The following is a 21,242-nucleotide window of genomic DNA, read 5'->3' as shown; positions in this document are numbered from 1 at the left end:
TTGTATGGGAACGTGATTCCAGGATTTATGCCTTCGCGCTGATCGGGAAAAACTTTGTTGCATTTGGAATTCTAGTTGAGATTTATTTCCTGGCGCCACACGCGTGACAAGAGCGAGGGGCGTGCCCGTTAGCTATAGTGCCTGTGGAAGTATTATACGCCTTATGCGTTCTGCCGAAAAATGCCAAGAGGTGTATTTATGGTTTTGCCATGTTCAGTGTGTGTGCAGAAACCTGATGATTTTATAAGTTGTGATAAACTACAGTCTACGCGGCCTTTGATATAGATCGTCGGTGTTGTGTTTAATTTAGTTTTAAGCTCTAGTACAAGAACTGTCTGTCCCCCTCAGTAGGCCGGCCGGTGTGGCCGAGCGGTTCTAGGAGCTTCATTCTGGAACCGCGCGACCGCTACGGTCGCTGGTTCGAATCCTGCCTCGGGCATGGATGTGTGTGGTGTCCTTAGGTTAGTTAGGTTTAAGTATTTCTAAGTTCTAGGGGACTGATGACCTCAGATGTTGAGTGCCATGGTGCTCAGAGCCATTTGAACCATTTCCCCTTCAGTAGGACTGCCCCCTAATTTTAAATTTAGATTTAGTGCACCACAGACCCTTGGAATAGTTAATGTGTGTTGTGTTCGGTGGTGATTTGGGAAGAGGGTTCTAGTTGTTCTACATGTTATGGTGGAGTGAAACAGTGACATTAATCATTAAAAATTGAGTGTGTACTACCACATTATTAATCTTCAATCTCTTGAGTAATAACAACATTTAGAGTCAGTTTTGAAATCCCGTTTTAAAACGAGGCTCTGTGGAGTTTTGAAAGCTTTTAAGGTTATAAAAATTTATTAATACTGCATTTATGAAACTTCGAATGTAACATCCCTTCTGAATGTTCTTGGTATAAAACTACACTTTGAGTCTGTTTTTATATCACATACTGTGTTGCCTGCCCTATGTAGGAGGTTGGTGACATTGGGATTGAGCCGTGGTTCTTACACTGATCTCAGTTGCATGTCTGTGGTCATTACGGGCTGATCGGTGGTGCCCGAAATCGCTTTCCAAGATGGTGGTTCCGCAACCACGAAGGATTCTCCACGGTAGCCTGTAATGATTGAACCTTCCGAAAATATTCCAGTGAACGATATTCATCTCAACCTCGTCGGTTAATAAAAGCCCATCCCTCCATTCCCAACCTAAAAACTTTCAGCTCAACTTCCAATGAATATTTCTATATATTTTTTGGTATTACCTCTTCGGCAGATTATTTTGTTCTTCTCTATTTGGTGTTTTCAAATGGTTCAAATGGCTCTGAGCACTATGGGACTCAACTGCTGTGGTCGTAAGTCCCCTAGAACTTAGAACTACTTAAACCTAACTAACCTAAGGACATCACACACATCCATGCCCGAGGCAGGATTCGAACCTGCGACCGTAGCAGTCGCACGGTTCCGGACTGCGCGCCTAGAACCGCGAGACCACCGCGGCCGGCTGGTGTTTTACTATCAGACATTACTTTAACTGAAATATTATCAAGAAGCTTTCGTTACAGTACCAGTTGTTTCCTTATTTTATTTCGATTTATTTGTTGTGTTGCTGTGGATTACAATAATAATCCTTCATTGTATCTGAACAGCGTTAGTAGTATTTAGAGGCGGCTGTTTTCATAAGATTTGCTATGTTAAAGACAAGAATTAGAAATGATTAAAAGACTGTCATACTGTTTCAGAAACACGGAAGACAGCAGAAGCGCCCAAAATGCGTTATCAAAATAAGTTATTTTAATCTGAACTTGCAATCTAAGATTATATATTTTAATTAGGACTCCCGTGTTATTCCCAATGATAGATGGCAGACATCCATGACGTCTGTGAATTAGTTGGAATTTTAAACGAGACATGCTGATGAATTGAACATGAGACGAATTGCAGTGAATTTTCGTTCCCCATCTTTTGACCGTCGAAAACGAGACCACCAGGTTTAGCTATGCACTGAACTATAAACAATAGTTTGAGATTATCCAAATTTACTATCCTGGATCTTAAGTGCCGTTGAATCATTACTGTATGCAAATGACACAGAAACAAAACAGCAGTCTTCTCAGTGAAATGTATCGTCCTCCCTGTGGCCAAAAAAGTACGCTATGTTCGCAGCAACATCAAACAAATGCCAACGATTTCTTGTTGACAATGCTTGGGAGTCGGCAACATAATAAAATATACTGGCAGGCGTCAAATAGAACAGCACGTTACAGCGCTAGCCACACACTGAAACACTGTGTATTGTTTCATTCTTTGTTTTCCTCGTGGATTTTGATGATGGTTTTATCCTGCCAGACGTGGATGTCATGTGCTGTTCGGGCTCATCTTTTGACAGAGTTTTGGAGATGTATTACTGAGCATGCACGGTTCGGATCGGATGCCCATCTGACAGTTCACCCAGTGTTTTACCGAGGAGTAACATGTTCTTATGCGTACTTGCATCTTGGAAGTCGTGACACATGAAGTATTAGTTTTGCATAACCTGAAGATATACCTCCAGTGTGTGAAACCGGTCGTCATAAAAGGGAAAACACAATAAACAGCTATTGCAGATTTTGACTTTCAAGCGTTTTAATATAGACTATTTTACCATCTTTGATTTTAAATTGTTTGAGTGTCCTTCACATTATGCACAAGTTCTTTAGGTGTGGTTGCCCGATCTATAAGGCTATTTGTACATCACGCGACATTTGAATCTCTTTTTGTGCCTTAGTGTAATGATGTGTCGTTTCAAACAGACGAACGTGCAGGAAGGTGGCACACAGTGCGTACACCAGTTTGTAGGACCGGGTTGTACAGGTTATTGAGACGAACCTTAATACAAGTGTGGTATCGATAGCTACGATGCCACGGCATAAGTACAAGTTCTAAAAGTTGGCACTACTACAGACACCGACGACAGCGCACTCTAGCCGGAGCGGGAGAGCTCTACGAGCTCCGCTCCAGATTCTCCCCATTTCATCAGGAGCAGACGGCCGGGGCACTTCTTACTCCATTGCAAAGTTATGTAACCATTTATTAACTTGTTTTTGCCTATAGTAAACCTCTATAACATGAAACGCAGTACCGCCGTGTTTTACCTCACCTGCTCCTATTCGCTTCCTTTATTCGGCCAACCTTTCGGTTTTCAGGAGCAGACCCACGAGCCGCCTTTCAGGCGGGATACAAAAACAAGCTCCAGGCAAGTGGCTCGCCAACATTGTGTAAGTCAAAGTACGATTATGTGTGTCCTGCACGACAACCCTTACTATCCATATCACCTGAAGCGAGTATAAGGATTATCAGCAGCGCATTCCCATCTACAGAAAGGATTTTGTGATGGTTTTTGCACCAGACCCTCACAATTATGTAATTTCTGTCATCAGTCCTCTTTCCCGACGAAGCAACCTTTACCAGAACTAGCATCATCAGTCTGCACAGTCGTCATCTGTGGGCTACAGACAATGCTTGTGGAGTGGTTGAGGCGTCTCATCAGCATCGGTTCAGCATCAGCGTGTGGGCAGGGATTCTTGAGCCGTTTCTTATTCCACAACACCTCGACGGAGGAACGTAGCTGGACTTCCTGACGGAGCACCACCCCAATTCCGCGCTACAGTTCGCCGACACCTTAACAACATCTCTCCTGGACGTTGGATAGGCGCCCTGTATCATGGCCTGCTAGCTCACCGGAGTTAAACACCCTGGATTTATGTGAAAACCGTTGTGTATGCTGACCCAATACCTGACGTGTAGACCCTTCAACCGCGTGTTCACGACGCCTGTGACGCTATTCCGAAAGAGGCCGGAATGTGCGAAAGGGTGCGTGCGATGCTTCATGATACGACGTATTCCATGGAGGCCACTTTAACATCTCTTCTGACGTGGGTGAGATGCAGTGCCGTACTGTGTTCCGGAACGCTGTACGCACACCGTCCATTCCGGACATATGTTAATTAGGACCTTTTTTCCTCCATTTCTCGTCAGGAAGCCGTCTCTGCAGTTTGTCGGTTTTAGTAATGTTCACCCTGTGTAAGAAGGGTAACTGACAGAATCCGTAAAATTACACACCTATATCCTTAACATCGGTACTCTGCAGAATCCTTGAAAATATTGTAAGTTTGAGAATAATAAATTTCCTAGAGAGAGAAAAAGTTCTGTCCGCAAATCAGCACGGATTTCGGAAGCTTCGCTCATGTGAAAATCAACTTGCCCTTTTCTCGCACAATACCATGTGAGCCATGGATGAAGAGCAGCACGCAAATTTAATATATCCAGATTTCTGGAAAGCGTTTGACACAGTGTCCCAAGCAGACTTTTAATGAACGTCCGAGCATACCGATTAGACTCCCAAAATATGTGAGTGGCTCGAAGACCACTTAAGCAATAGAACCCAGTACGATGTCCTCAACGGCGAGTGTTCAACAGAGGCAAGGGAAACGTCAGAAGTTCAGTGTGGTAGGACTGCTGTTGTTCTCTACACAGGGTGCGTCACTAACTATTGCCACCTACAATAACTCCGAAAGTATGACAGTAGCTGAAAAGTTTGTGGGACAGACGTTCCATGGGACAGCGGGGGCCATAATATGACGTTGGTTTTTTTATGGGATGCTACTTATTTTCTGATAGCGGCTATCGAGACGAATCCAATGATGTGTAACAGTAAGGTCTTTGAAGATCAACGAAGGTCGAAAAGGTGGCGTGAACGTCCATTTACAGAAAGTGTTCGAAGTGATAACCATTGGTATCATTCCAGTGTTGCAAACTTCTTATCATCGATTGAGTGGTATTCCTTATCACATCGACACCTACCGAAGCACATGATCTGACAATTCACTCTCGCGTATCTTAAGATGTAGTTGGAACATCTTTATAAACAGTGTCTTTTAATCCCCACAAGAAAAAATCCAGAGGCGTCAAGTCTGGCGAACAAGCCGGCCACGACACATCTCCTCCGCGTCCAGTGTCCAATCCAACGATTTGGGAATTGTCTCCACAACTCATTTCTAGCCATCAGCGAAAAATGTACCGGACACCCATCGTGTTGATACCACATTCTGTTCCTTGTTCCAATACGTATTTCTTCCAATAACAGACGTAATATTTCTTGCAGGAATGTGCTGCACTTCCTACCATTAAGATTTCTTTCGATGTGTCCTCCAGAATCCCACACCATACATTCACCGACCACGGCTTTTGGTGTGCAGCTTGCCGCAGCCAACATAGATTTTCAATTGCCCAATAATGCATGTTACGCAGATTAACATTTCTATGGTTCGTGAATGTAGCCTCGTCAGTAAATAAAATCAAATTAATAAATGTGTCATCCCTCTGAATCTGAAGTTGAGCCCATCGGCAGAATTCAATGCGACGCATAAAGTTCGTACCAGTTAATTCTTGGTGGAGACTGATATGGTAAGGATGATATTTATGGCGATGCTGAACACGAACAACACCAGTCTGCCTCATGTCAGATTCCCTTGCGATTTGACGCGAACTAACATAAGGATCTCGAACCACAGGGGCAAGAGTACCAATTTCCGTTTCCTCGTTAGTAACTTTCCTTTGCCGGATATGTTTCCGATGCATTAAAGATCCAGTTGTTCTCGATTTATCATACACATATTTGAATTTACGACGTGTAGGGTGGGTACGTTAAGGTATCTTTCAGCATATAAGTCTCTAGCTCTCACTGAATTTCGTTGGCATTTCCCGTAAATGAGAAGCATATCAACTTGTTCTTCGAAGGAATGCATCATTCGCTTTCGCTTGATTCGATGATACTAGTCTTACCGTTCCTATTAGTGTTGTATTGCAAAACCGTCGAATGGTGTTTGGATGTCAATGGCATGTTAGATGGATACACAGTATTCGGCGAATACTATTTGCACGATATACGAGAGAGAATTGTCAGAGAACTGGATTAGATAAGTGCGTAGTGATAGGGAATACCACTCAATCCACAATAAGAAGTTTGCAGCTCTGCATTGATACCAATGGTCATCACTTCGAACGCCTTCTGTAAATGGACGTTTATGCCACCTTTGTGACCTTCGTTGACCTTCAAAGACCTTACTGCTACACATCATTGGATTCGTCTCGATTGCCGCTATCATAAAATAAGTACCAAACTATAGCATCCCATTTTTAAAAAAAAAGTTGACCTTCAAATCTCTGACGTGACCCAGCCTAGCAACAAAACACCACCGTCATATTACGGCCCCCCGTTGTCCCATCGAACATTTTCCCCATAAACTTTTCGGCTACTATCATACTTTCGGAGCTATTCTAGGTGGCAATAGTTGGTGACTCACGCTGTATATGTATGCGATCTGACGGATAAGGTAACCAGCAATCGCCAACTGTTCGCTGAAGACGCTGTCGTATGAGGGGAAGTATTGTCGTTGAGTGACTCTAGAGAGTGTAGCATAGTCATTAACTGCAGAAATGTGCCCAAGGTTGCTGCGCCTCCGTCGAATCTGGCTGAAAAATTGGTAGTTGAAAGTAAGCTATTTTGAATAATATAGTCAACCCCAAGATTACAAATCAAACACTTTAACTGCTCTTTGATTGCTATACATACCATTTTTTTGTTTAGCTCGTCATATGTTTAAATTTTGCACTCATAAAAAGCTACTCACATTTTGCACTGATATCGTGCAATATTGTTCGATTGCAGTAACCTAACACAGATGTAACTAAGCACAATTATTAACGTGTGTCAAGCAAATCATTAACACAGTCATTGTATAAAGTTCTGAAGTCACTGTACTTGAAATCTAAGAGCCATGCCAGTACGAAAACGAAGTCCACATCATTTGCAACTGACACAGTTCACAGTCTGATACTACTATCACAGTTTTGCACTAGTCATTATTACGAGATTAAAATAGTTCATGAAATTAACTAGACATTCACTTTCAATTTATCATTTAAAACAGTCTCTGATTTATTGAATAAACTCCTGGACACGAAATTTGGATAAACTGCGGTACATTTTCTGACCTGTAATTTGTACTAACTCGTCTACGGTACATTATCCCGTACTTTAGGACTCAGATCTCGCCCGATCCACAAATCACTGCAGACTGACTTAAAATGGCTTCTAATATACCCCTTTTTATAAGTTTATAATAATTAAAATTGAAACGTCCCCTTAGAAAAATTTATGAATGATTGTGCTGGTAAACCCCTTACGTTATTTGATTTTTAAACAGCTGAGCAGAACTGAACGTACTCAGACATTTCTCTCTTTACTTATTCTGATCATCACTAAACTGACACACAATATTTTTAGCGCAACGCAATCTGACTAAAAAAGAATGGCCCTGACTAACAATAACCTATACCTTTCATGAATCACTTATCTCACAAAAATCTTCATTCCTCGAACTACTGCAATACAGCGAGAGCCAATACTGCCAGCTAAATAAAAGATTCTAACTACTGAAGTCACTAACTACTGATAGTAGTTAGCAAATGAAAGATTTTGATAGAGAACAAACATTGTATTTACCTTAATAGTGTTCAAAAGTCATATATATATATATATATATATATATATATATATATATATATATATATGACATCCAATCTTACAAATTTACTGTCTCTGATGGACACACGTCCAGATCATCCGCTCTCAAAATTCCGCCATCTCTCTCCCCACATCCAGCACTGCTGGCGGCTTACCTCCAACTGCGCAACGCCACGCGCTGTTAACATCTAACTGCCCAACACTACAATAGCAAATTCCAACAATGCAAACCAGCCACAGATTTCACACAGCACAGCCAGTGATTTTCATATAGAGCGCTACGTGGTGTTACCAACATAAAAACCTAAACAGCCTACTTACGAAATGAATTTAACTATTTTTGTTTGCTGAATTTTTCATAAATTACAATTATGTATTAATATTTCTGAGTGACCGAATGGTTGAGGAAAATTCGTTTTAAAAAGGACTTTTCCATAAAACGATAATTTCTATAGAATTACGTTGGCTAGTTTGTCTAAATATGGAATGCTATTTCAATAACAATGTTTTAACTAAGGATCATAATTACTCCGGAACTGAGTCCAGCTGTTGCTAACATATGTTTCTCACTGACTGTAAGAATACATTAGTTAATTCTATCGTTTTTTCACCTGTCAGGAAGTTAGCAATTGGGTATATGTTTACATATGGATAGTGACTAAGAGATGTGAAATTACTGATGTTTTGTAAGTAGCACTGTTTTTAGGTAAACTAGCTAGCTTATTACCTTCTGATAAGCAAAGGAATGTGATAGGCAATAAAGTTAAGTTGGATAAGCCCTGAGTCAATGTTCGGGATCTTAGGTATTGCGCACATGTAATAAAAATGGCGGTATTGAAGACATCACTAAAATTGAAAAAAAAATTATAATTTCCGGAGGGAAGAAAAACGTAACAGCTGGATGGAATCCACCTGCTTTGCTGCAACAGGATAGAGAATGATCTAGAATTTTTATGTGCGGTGAATGGCACCTTGCTGTAAATGTGAAAAATGTAATTTAACGCAGGTGAATAGGAAAAATAATCCTGTGATGTTCGAAAAAGGTATTAGTGGAGCGCTGCTTGACAATGTCATGTCGATTAAATATCAAGGCGTAACGCTCCAAAGCGATGTGAAATGCAACGAGGACGTAACGACGGTAGTGGAGAAGCCGATTGGTCGACTTCGGTTTATTGGAAGCGTTTTAAGAAAATGTAGCTCATCTAATAAAGAGAACGCGTAAACACTTCAGTACCGCTCTAGTGTTTGCGATCCCCACCAAGTCGGATTAAATGATGCCATCAAAGCAATTCATAAACTTACTGCAAGGTATGTAACCGGTGGATTCGATCAACAGGGACGTCGAACATATGTGCAGAACTATAGACCTATATCTCTAACGTCGATCAGTTGTAGAATTTTGGAACACGTATTATGTTCGAGTATAATGACTTTCCTGGAGACTAGAAATCTACTCTGTAGGAATCAGCATGGATTTCGAAAAAGACGGTCATGTGAAAACCAGCTCGCGCTATTCGTCCACGAGACTCAGAGGGCCATAGACACGGGTTCACAGGTAGATGCCGTGTTTCTTGACTTCCGCAAGGCGTTCGATACAGTTCCCCACAGTCGTTTAATGAACAACGTAAGAGCATATGGACTATCAGACCAATTGTGTGATCGGATTGAGGAGTTCCTAGATAACAGAACGCAGCATGTCATTCTCAATGGAGAGAAGTCTTCCGTAGTAAGAGTGATTTCAGGTGTGCCACAGGGGAATGTCATGGGACCGTTGCTGTTCACAATATACATAAATGACCTGGTGGATGACATCGGAAGTTCACTGAGGCTTTTTGCAGATGATGCCGTGGTGTATCGAGAGGATGTAACAATGGAAAATTGTACTGAAATGCAGGAGGATCTGCAGCGAATTCACGCATGGTGAAGGGAATGGCAATTGAATGTCAATGTAGACAAGTGTAATGTGCTGCGAATACATAGAAAGATAGATCCCTTATCATTTAGCTACAAAATAGCAGGTCAGCAACTGGAAGCAGTTAATTCCATAAATTATCTGGGAGTACGCATTAGGAGTGATTTAAAATGGAATGATCATATAAAGTTGATCGTCGGTAAAGCAGATGCCAGACTGAGATTCATTGGAAGGATCCTAAGGAAATGCAATCCGAAAACAAAGGAAGTTGGTTACAGTACGCTTGTTCGCCCACTGCTTGAATACTGCTCAGCGGTGTGGGATCCGTACCAGATAGGGTTGATAGAAGAGATAGAGAAGATCCAACGGAGAGCAGCGCGCTTCGTTACAGGATCATTTAGTAATCGCGAAAGCGTTACGGAGATGATAGATAAACTCCAGTGGAAGACTCTGCAGGAGAGACGCTCAGTAGCTCGGTATGGGCTTTTGTTAAAGTTTCGAGAACATACCTTCACCGACGAGTCCAGCAGTATATTGCTCCCTCCTACGTATATCTCGCGAAGAGACCATGAGGATAAAATCAGAGAGATTAGAGCCCACACAGAAGCATACAGACAATCCTTCTTTCCACGAACAATACGAGACTGGAATAGAAGGGAGAACCGATAGAGGTACTCAAGGTACCCTCCGCCACACACCGTCAGGTGGCTTGCGGAGTATAGATGTAGATGTAGATGTAGAAACATGCGAGCGTTACGGACATGCTTTGTGAACTCAAATGGGAACCACGAAACACTATCGAGAAACTTTAGAGAACGGGAATAAGCAGCTGACTGCAGAACAGTTCTACTGCTAAAAACAAATCAACAGCCAAAATCGCATAAAATATTTCTTTATTTAGGACAACCGGTTTCAACACACTATGCTCTCATCTTCAGGTCCTAAAATCAACGTACATTTGACGTAGGCGCCGCGAAGACAAGATGAGACACATTAGAGATCCTGCGGATGTACAGTCGTTTTTCCGTCGCTCCACTTGCGAGTGGAACAGGGAGGGAAATGACTAGTAGTGGTATCGGTACCCTCCGCCATACACCATACGGTGGTTCAAAAAAATGGTTCAAAAAAATGGTTCAAATGGCTCTGAGCACTATGGGACTCAACTGCTGTGGTCATAAGTCCCCTAGAACTTAGAACTACTTAAACCTAACTAACCTAAGGACAGCACACAACACCCAGCCATCACGAGGCAGAGAAAATCCCTGACCCCGCCGGGAATCGAACCCGGGAACCCGGGCGTGGGAAGCGAGAACGCTACCGCACGACCACGAGATGCGGGCTACACCATACGTGTGGCTTCCGGAGTATGTATGTGGATGTATGTGTAATGATTATAAAGAATCCGCCTCGACTGCTAATAGAAACCGGATGTTGACCCAGGTTTCGACGTGGATAACCACGCCTTCTTCGGAACACACTAAAACTACAAACTGCCTTAAGAGGCATGGTCCAACATTAATACAGAACGCTCAAAAGGGCGAAAGACTCGCATAAAATGTAAAATAAACGGTACGTGTGTACCATGTCAATAGATGTACTTAGCTCAAACGTGAGAAGCGTGCTTCCTCACCCCAGCCAACGTTCGGTGGGCCGCGGGCTCTCAGGTAAACTGAGGTGACGCCGGAAAGCTAGGCTGTGAGAATGTCAGAAAGGAACGCGCATGCGCAAATTGAGAAATCGTCTTCTTCCATATGATTGGCATAAAATGTGTTAGGAAAGTGATCCGATGACCGGCTCAAAGGCGCAGGAAGTTAATGCGTGTGTATGTATAATGTCCTAGCTCGAGGACGATTTTATAGAACTACAGGTATTGACATGGTACATACGTACCGTTTATTTTACATTTTATGCGAGTCTTTCGCCCTTTTGAGCGTTCTGCATTAATGTTGGACCACGCCTCTTTAGGCAGTTTGTAGTTTTAGTGTGTTCCGAAGAAGGCGTGGTTATCCGCTCCGAAACCTGGGTCAACATCCGGTTTCTATTAGCAATCGAGGCGGAGTCTTTATAATCGTTAAATTATTCACGATTGCTGACGCCCTGCAATGTTAAAAATTCTCGAGGATGTATGTGTGTCTGTTCACCAAAGTGAGACCTGTTTAAGTCGTGTTCACGTAGAGCTCTAATGTGAAAGGCTAAGGAGCACTACAGGAGATAAGAGGGTGGTGGCACGTGCTGGGGTACACTCAGGCGTGACCTGCCGGCATGGAAGGTCAAATGGTTCAAATGGCTCTGAGCACTATGGGACTCAACTGCTGAGGTCATTAGTCCCCTAGAACTTAGAACTAGTTAAACCTAACTAACCTAAGAACATCACAAACATCCATGCCCGAGGCAGGATTCGAACCTGCGACCGTAGCGGTCTTGCGGTTCCAGACTGCAGCGCCTTTAACCGCACGGCCACTTCGGCCGGCATAGAAGGTCCTATCGGTGACCACGCCACTGCCGGTACAGCTACAGCTTCATGCAAACACGCAAACCTCGACATCTGCACAGTAAGTTCTCCGATACTTTAGCGTACCCTGTACAGGCTTCCACCTTACACGCCGGTTTTGTGATAATATTTCAGATTTCGTACTGAAGATGATGAAACTGTGTCGAAATATGCACACTTGGAAGTGGAGTGGCAGCCAGTTAGCTCTAAAATCATGGTTTGTATAACTTACTTACAAAAGTTCCCAGTTTCCGAACGTTGGTGACAGAGAGCTTTCCACTGCCGCGGAGATGGTCACACCAGGAACCCACCAGAACCCCGACCACCAACCGGAAAATATGAGGTACCCCCGTCACGAGTCCAAGCTGAAAAATACCATTCGTTATGAGATCTGTACAGAAATAACCTAAAATTAATTAAGTTAGGTGATACGCAAGCTCTTTATCAAGTGCGGTACAGTTCGTAATGTTCTGAATCTATGTTCCTCTGTCCCTCGTAATGTGAATTAGACGAAACGGTACGGAACACTGCGTTATTCTCTAACGAAGAAAGCTGAAATATTAACGGAGGCACGATTATCAACCACAGCACTTGATGGAAAACACGTTATAAATTACTCACAACTCTCCTAGATGCCTGTAAAGTAACAGCTTAAACTGAGCTTGAAATTTTTATGTATAAAAAAGATCAATGTTTGGACGCAAAATTCGACACATAAATACCGACTTTACAGATTAACTTCATAGGTTACTTTCAAATCTGTAATACCATCTAACTGACGATGCATGAATAACTATATGTTAATAATTATTATATGATTGTCATGAATGTTACGGATATTAAATACGGCTGTAACATTATTGAGGCCAATAATAACGTATTATCAAATGGTTCAAATGGCTCTGAGCACTATGGGACTTAACATCTATGGTCATCAGTCCCCTAGAACTTAGAACTACTTAAACCTAACTAACCTTAGGACAGCACACAACACCCAGTCATCACGAGGCAGAGAAAATCCCTGACCCCGCCGGGAATCGAACCCGGGAACCCGGGCGTGGGAAGCGAGAACGCTGCCGCACGACCACGAGCTGCGGGCCAATAAGGTATTATCATTAATATTTAATAATCTTGAAATCGTTTTTTTATTAGAAAGCCCATACAATTGATGGCATTCACAGTGAATGAAAACCCTCCAAGCCGCTTTAGCTGTTATGTAGCCCTTTATTGGGAACACTACCGGTTGTCAAATGTGTGTTAAACGAAAAACTGTGAAATCTGTTTTGAAAAAAAATATCACTCACATGATTAGCCCTGTAACATTCTTGGAAGCTATGATGTCCCACGTTTCAGTTGTAAGTCGAAAATGCTAATCCACTATGTTGTCAACAGGAAAATTGGCATTAGGCACCAGTCGATGAATGTCAAACTGGACATGTGCGATGATAAGCTGTAGTGTAAAAACTAATTACAGCCATTACAATTTATGCCGAAGGTGTGTAAAGAACCTTAACATTGTTCGTGGCACGTAACGTCTGCGGCTTCTAAGAAAGTAAATAATAACAACCTTCTATGTACTCCATCTTGAACTGTTTTACTCATTGCTATTACTTTTCAGTGCTTTCCTCCTTGTTTAGTATTACTCCTTGCTATATTCCGTCCTCAGTAAACAGTTCATTCCAGTCAATATATCATGTAAAGTTTCCTCACTTTCACTGAGGATAGCAACGATGGCTGGATACTAGTTGCAAATGGATCCACTGGATTTGCTGTGGTGAACATCCGAATAGCGGATGCACGGCTAACCGTAAACGTATCAGTTGCGAGCACGACCTTGATTAGCTACAGTGGAGCATGAAGTGGGCCTTCAGCCTTTCATGAGAAAAGAAAGCAACTGCGTGAATTAGAGGGGTACATGTCTCGTATGCACTGAACTCTAAGTGGTGAAATTCAACGACGTCGTACTGTAAAAATAAATGCAAAGAATATATGCATATTTGAGTAACAGGTACGACTCGTGTAGCGAACACTTTTCGCGACCATCAACTTCACGATATCCTATCTATGCTCAAGAAGAAGCTAAGCAACTCGTTGAAACGAAAAGCGATTGAACACTGCAAACCAAGCAAAATTCTCCTTTCCGTGATATGTGTTGATGACTTAGTTATCTGGAATAACAAAGGTGTCATTCTGATTAGAGAAAAGCATGCACTCTTCTCGTATGATGCTTCGTCCTAAAGTGCCAAGGGACCTACCGCAGTTGCATGGGATTATACCTCATTACCTAAACAACCTAACTACATTAGACGAAAATTGAATATTTCTTAACGGTGTCGAAACTAACGTTATTGCCATGAGACTACGGCAAAAAACTGTCGTTTTTAAAACAGTGTGATACACTTATACATGGACGATACTTTTATAAGGTGCCCTTACCTTTTTTAACAAGTTGTTGTAGTTGATGACTTTAAGAATCATACATACGTATCGTTATTGCTAACCTTATTGACAATCAAATCTCCTGATACGTATTAAACGGCCCTTCAGTATCTAAGTAATCATTTGCCAATATACACTCCTGGAAATGGAAAAAAGAACACATTGACACCGGTGTGTCGGACCCACCATACTTGCTCCGGACACTGCGAGAGGGCTGTACAAGCAATGATCACACGCACGGCACAGCGGACACACCAGGACCCGCGGTGTTGGCCGTCGAATGGCGCTAGCTGCGCAGCATTTGTGCACCGCCGCCGTCAGTGTCAGCCAGTTTGCCGTGGCATACGGAGCTCCATCGCAGTCTTTTGTATTAGTTATAAGTTTTTCTAATGCTGCACAAAAAAAAAGTCAAATGGATCTAAACAGAGCCCGCCTCCACGTGGCGGGACACGGGCAACGGTGTGAGTGGGGACGGGAGCCGGTGTGGTGTTACTTTCAGTCACTGCGGACCCCGGACCCAGTCACAGCGGCTAAGTGGCAATATACGACCCACCATAAGAAATTAGACGGTGGGTCATAAAATATAAGCAGCTAGTGAAAAAAAAAAAAGTCTTTAACACTGGTAGCATGCCGCGACAGCGTGGACGTGAACCGTATGTGCAGTTGACGGACTTTGAGCGAGGGCGTATAGTGGGCATGCGGGAGGCCGGGTGGACGTACCGCCGAATTGCGCAACACGTGGGGCGTGAGGTTTCCACAGTACATCGATGTTGTCGCCAGTGGTCGGCGGAAGGTGCACGTGCCCGTCGACCTGGGACCGGACCGCAGCGACGCACGGATGCACGCCAAGACCGTAGGATCCTACGCAGTGCCGTAGGGGACCGCACCGCCACTTCCCAGCAAATTAGGGACACTGTTGCTCCTGGGGTATCGGCGACGACCATTCGCAACCGTCTCCATGAAGCTGGGCTACGGTCCCGCACACCGTTAGGCCGTCTTCCGCTCACGCCCCAACATCGTGCAGCCCGCCTCCAGTGGTGTCGCGACAGGCGTGAATGGAGGGACGAATGGAGACGTGTCGTCTTCAGCGATGAGAGTCGCTTCTGCCTTGGTGCCAATGATGGTCGTATGTGTGTTTGGCGCCGTGCAGGTGAGCGCCACAATCAGGACTGCATACGACCGAGGCACACAGGGCCAACACCCGGCATCATGGTGTGGGGAGCGATCTCCTACACTGGCCGTACACCACTGGTGATCGTCGAGGGGACACTGAATAGTGCACGGTACATCCAAACCGTCATCGAACCCATCGTTCTACCATTCCTAGACCGGCAAGGGAACTTGCTGTTTCAACAGGACAATGCACGTCCGCATGTATCCCGTGCCACCCAACGTGCTCTAGAAGGTGTAAGTCAACTACCCTGGCCAGCAAGATCTCCGGATCTGTCCCCCATTGAGCATGTTTGGGACTGGATGAAGCGTCGTCTCACGCGGTCTGCACGTCCAGCACGAACGCTGGTCCAACTGAGGCGCCAGGTGGAAATGGCATGGCAAGCCGTTCCACAGGACTACATCCAGCATCTCTACGATCGTCTCCATGGGAGAATAGCAGCCTGCATTGCTGCGAAAGGTGGATATACACTGTACTAGTGCCGACATTGTGCATGCTCTGTTGCCTGTGTCTATGTGCCTGTGGTTCTGTCAGTGTGATCATGTGATGTATCTGACCCCAGGAATGTGTCAATAAAGTTTCCCCTTTCTGGGACAATGAATTCACGGTGTTCTTATTTCAATTTCCAGGAGTGTATTTTTGTCGGAGGGATCTATATATATTTTTGAAATGACTATTCATTCTGCTGTTCTCGCTATTTGGCCAAATACGTCTCTGACAAGAAGCCATTTGCACAACGACCAGAGTTATATTCGTAAAATACAATCTTTGAGCTACGCAAAAATAAATAAATAAATAAATAAATAAAAAAGTTTGCCGGGGTGATATTTCATACTTCCTAAAGATTTTTTTGGGCTTTCTTTTCTCCCACCTGGCGTGGAAGGTTATTGTTTCGACAACGATATTATGGCCATTCGCGTATGTTTTCAGATTATGTATTAGAACAGAACAACCAGTCCGAATGTAAACATTCACCATAAGGATGGTTCCTTTGAAAGGGCACGGCCGACTTCCTTCCCCAATCTTCCCTAACCCGATGGGAGTGGTAACATCACTGTTTGGTCCCCTCCCCCAAATCAACAAACTAACCAACCAACATTCACCATAACTATGGGTAGTTAAGCAATGCTACAACCTCAAGTCGCCTCCATACCGTGGTTCAAGCGGGCTCAAATAAACAGTTTCGCGCCATCTTCTACAATTCGCTTTCGATTCAACCATGCTTTCTTCCCTTTTCATTCATGTCGAATCAATGTTTATAGTTTTCCTGCATGCAAGTGTAGCTATGAGACAATCGCTTATGTATATCACATCCTCCTTTCTTGTCCCAAATATGACAACGGACACCGTCAGGTGACTTGCGGAGTATAGATGTAGATGTAGAAGGGTTTCATTGGGTTATCAGCTTCCTCTAGCAGCTACTTATACATTATCCTCTAAAGACATTCGTCTATATGAAATTATTGGTAATTTCACTAAGATGATTGGATTACATTTGTAGGACAGGTGTAGGATGAAGGGAACTTTACTTCATATTGTTGATATGATCCTTTATATTTTATGCTGTATCGATATTTTTATATTCTTCCATAAAAACTGTATATTTCATGACTAATTAGAGACAGTTCTATAAAGGCCAAACAAAAAAAAAAATACTAGGGGTAGAATTCTCCTCTTCCCTGCGCCAACGAAGAGTGCCGTGAATGGTATGCTCCTTCATATCACAACGTATTTCAGTTGATGGAAGTCATCAGTGAGGTACAAAGAAAGGTGAAGAAATAAATAGTGTGAATTTGAAAAACATTAGACGAAATAGGAAAATTAGACAAGGCGAAATAAGCAGATTACACTATATCAAAGGCATAGCATATCAATTTCTGCTGTAGAAGAACCCAGAAAATGATGCTGTACAAGAAGATGTAGCAAGCAAATTTTCCATAAATGTTACAGTATTCAGTATGCATATTTTAACCACATGTACGAAATCGTACAGCATTTCGTGGCCAACCCACCGTCCGGTTAAATGGGAAGGAAAATGTGCTATACGGAGCTCGGATATCTCGATACTCGTAGGGGTACGCAACTTGGATATCTGGTAAACAGCACGGGTACGCAAATAGAACATGTCTTTGTGCTTCGTCCGCAACTAGTCTGCATGTCGGCAGCCAATCATATCACATATATTTTCAACCTGAATTTTAACGCACCACTGAACTTAAGTTTTATGTTTTTCATTGCTTCTTTGGGGTGTGGCATCCTACTCCTATGTCTTTTTTCAATCCAAGCACTTTCCTTTTTACTTCTTTTCTTAGTGTTACTTCTTGGTTCTCTTATCGTGACTCATAAGCTACTAAACCAAGTACCTGGTCAGATTCCACTTGTTCGAATGAAATTTCTGTAACATTAGGCTGTTATTGGAGTGCAGATACATCTCGGGAACGGACGGTGAAGGAAATTATGAATAACGTTTAGTTGCGGTGGGGTGGCATAAAGTCTGCCACAGCGATGAATGTGACTGAGTTATGAAACAGAACCTACTAGGCTCCATAACTACTGTGTGTTACCATCTGCACACTCCACCCCTGGACGTTTTGGAGGTATGTCGGCGCCTGTGTCAGGAGCGTGTACATCCCCCACAGACAGCCCCAGTCGGCTGCAATCGCTATAAGCAATGGTCGACACGTCAGTATCTTGCGCCAGGGAATGGGAAGCTGAAACAACAAAAAAGTCCTATTATAATTATCAGTGTATTAGTTTACAGTACATGTAATACAGATTAATATTGATTAGACGCACTCCATACATTTCAGTAAGTAGCAGGAACGTGGAAAACATCTAGGAGGCACCTGAAAAAGCTGAATTTTTTACAGAAATGTGATAAAATGGTAGGAAATCTATTTAAATAAAAAATTTAAACGTTCATTTATTCAAAATCATATATCTCCTAGTATTCTTCACCGTCTGATGGCCCGCTAGTAGTTATATAAAAACACGTTCTATGTCGTATTACAGTGGCGTGCATAAAAGTGTGTTGTGAAAAACATAAGAAATGTATAGTGTCGCGGAAAAACTAAAATTTAAACCAAAATTATCAGTGTCTAACGCAGAAACAAATGGTTCAAATGACTCTGAGCACTATGGGACTTAACTTCTGAGGTCATCAGTCCCCTAGAACTTAGAACTACTTAAACCTAACTAACCTAAGGACATCACACACATCCATGGCCAAGGCAGGATTCGAACCTGCGACCGTAGCAGTCGCGCGGTTCCAGATTGTAGCGCCTAGAACCGCTCGACCAACCCGGCCGGCCCAAGAGCCTTCCTCTGTACTCCTTAGCCTCTGTCAAGTGGTACCTGATTGCCGTATAGTTTACTGATATCGTCCTTATTCAGGCTTTTTTTAAAATTTATTACTTTGATTTTCCTTGGGGAACACACTGAAGAGCCAAAGAAAGTGGTACACCTGCCTAATATCGTGCAGGGGTCTCACCGCAACACGACGTGCCGCAACACAAATAATGTCTGAAGTAACGCTAGAGAGAACTGACACCATGAATCCTGCAGGACTGTCCATAAATCCGTAAGAGTAGGAGGGGGTGGAGATCTCTTCTGAACAGCACGTTACAAGGCGTCGCAGATACGCTCAATAATGTTAATGTCTGGAGACGTTGGTGGCCAGTGGAAGTGTGTAAACGCGGAAGAGTGTTCCTGGAGCCACGCTGTAGCAATTCTTGACGTGTAGAGTGTCGCATTGTCCTGCTGGAATTGCTCAAATCCGTCGGAATGCACAATGGACATGAATGGATTCAGGTGATCAGACACGATGCTTATGTACGTGTCACCTGTCAGTATTATATCTAGGCGTTTCAGGGATCCCATATCACTCCAACTGCACATGCCCCACATCATTACAGAGCCTCCACCAGCTTGAACATTCCCCTGTTTACGTGGAGGGTCCATAGATTCGTGAGGCTGTCTCCATACCTGTACACGTCCGTCTGATACAATCCGCTTGATACAATTTGAAACGAGTCTCGTCCGACGAGACAACATGTTTCCAGTCAACAACAGTCCAATGTTGGTGTTGACCGGCCAAGGCGAAGCATAAAGCTGGCGTCGTGCAGTCATCAAAGGTACACGAGTGGGCCTTCGGCTCCGAAAGCCCATATCAATTATGTTTCGTTGAAAGGTTCGCACGCTGACACTTGTTGATGGGCCAGCATTCAAATCTGCAGCAATCTGCGGAAGGGTTGCACTTCTGTCACGTTGAACGATTCTCTTCAGTCGTCGTTGGTACCGTGCATGTAGGCATTTTTTCTGGCTGCATCGATGTCAGAGATTTGATGTTTTACCGGACTTCTGATATTCACGGTACACTCGTGAAATGCTCGGACGGGAAAATCCCCACTTCATCTCTCGTGAGCCGACTGTAACACCACTTTCATACTCACTTAAATCTTGATAATCTGCCATTGTAGCTGCGTAGCCGATCTAACAACTGCGCCAGACGCTTGTTGTCTTATACAGGCGTTGCCGATCGCAGCGCCGTATTCTTTCTGTTTACATATCTCTGCATTTCAATACGCACGCCCATACCAGTTTCTTTGGCGCTTCAGCGTACAAGGACACGTGTAACTTATATAACAATAGCTACTTTTACATTTATTTATTTGTGATCTGTTCCTTACATTCTTTATTGTGTTTTGTTACAGCCGTTAGAGTTTAACCAGAGGCGTTGGGCATACAGTCTTTGAACTAACTAGTATATCAACGTCGTCGTATTTTGGGTAACCTAGCGGTGGTGATTTGATTTCGAATTTCTCTGACTTGCAGCGCAACCTCGAGAATAAAGGGGCTTGGCCAATACATTGGTGCCCAGCTAGCTAGCGCCCGGATTTCGTGAAGACTGAACAGGACCGTGGGGTGTGTCGATTTTGAAAGGCGGGAGGTTTACCTGTTTGGAGGTGGCTACGTGAAGGGTAACCTCTGGTAAAGTCGTCGCTTCTCTCGTGGCATTTCCAGTACTGTTGCGGAACACTCAACATGGTGAAACCGGATTCGATCCCGCCTCGAATGTACTTTACGAAGGTGTACTTACCGCGAAGCTGTGTGGCAGTTATACAACGGAAGATAATGGTGAGCTCCCGTCTGTTGTTTTGCATAATAACTGAGTTGGGCCAAAGGCAAGTGAACTTGCTAGCCATCGGGGGAGTTCGGCAGCCCCCCATCATTTATGTGTTCCTTGCAGTGGGGGTCCAATCGGCAACGTGGGTGTGCTTTGGCTGATTTGGTTTCGTCTGGATCTACCACGCCGCCTGGGTGACATCCTGTCATGAACTGCTTGGTCCTTAATACCTGGGTTAGCACTAAATTAAATGTGTTCAATTCGGCCAAAGGGACCGTCTAATTCATTTCCTAAGTTCATTCTTGGCGTGTGGGTGATATTCAAAACTAATTCCTTCTCTTCGTCGACACGTAATTGTTTTAAGATGCTATTGTACGTGTGGCAACACTGCTTTCTTTATGTTTTACAGTTCTGAAACTTAACTGGTTTTGGAAAAAGCATGTTTCTGCCATCAGTTGTACAGTTTTATGTTTACTCTCTGCGGGTTTCGATTGTTACAATCATCTTCAAAGAGAAAAATACTGTAGATCAATGGCTCTACCATACGTTTCCATCG

At 43.4% G+C, this 21,242-nt stretch overlaps 1 protein-coding gene across 1 annotated transcript in view; it reads right to left on the bottom strand.

Moving 5' to 3' along the window:
- The window catches only part of LOC126234927 (sialin-like), a 191,376-nt gene that overhangs the window by 60,180 nt on the left and 109,954 nt on the right, over positions 1 to 21,242 (bottom strand). The window contains exons 6-7 of the mRNA XM_049943667.1: positions 18,126 to 18,272; positions 12,184 to 12,316 (exon numbers count right to left, since the gene is read on the bottom strand). Coding sequence (XP_049799624.1) covers positions 12,184 to 12,316; positions 18,126 to 18,272 — 280 coding nt within the window. The remainder of the gene's footprint in view (positions 1 to 12,183; positions 12,317 to 18,125; positions 18,273 to 21,242) is intronic.

The sequence above is a fragment of the Schistocerca nitens genome, chromosome 2 (assembly GCF_023898315.1).
Source record: "Schistocerca nitens isolate TAMUIC-IGC-003100 chromosome 2, iqSchNite1.1, whole genome shotgun sequence".
Taxonomy (NCBI): domain Eukaryota; kingdom Metazoa; phylum Arthropoda; class Insecta; order Orthoptera; family Acrididae; genus Schistocerca; species Schistocerca nitens.
Note: the sequence above shows the minus strand (reverse complement) of the source record. Positions and strands in the feature narration are given on the sequence as shown.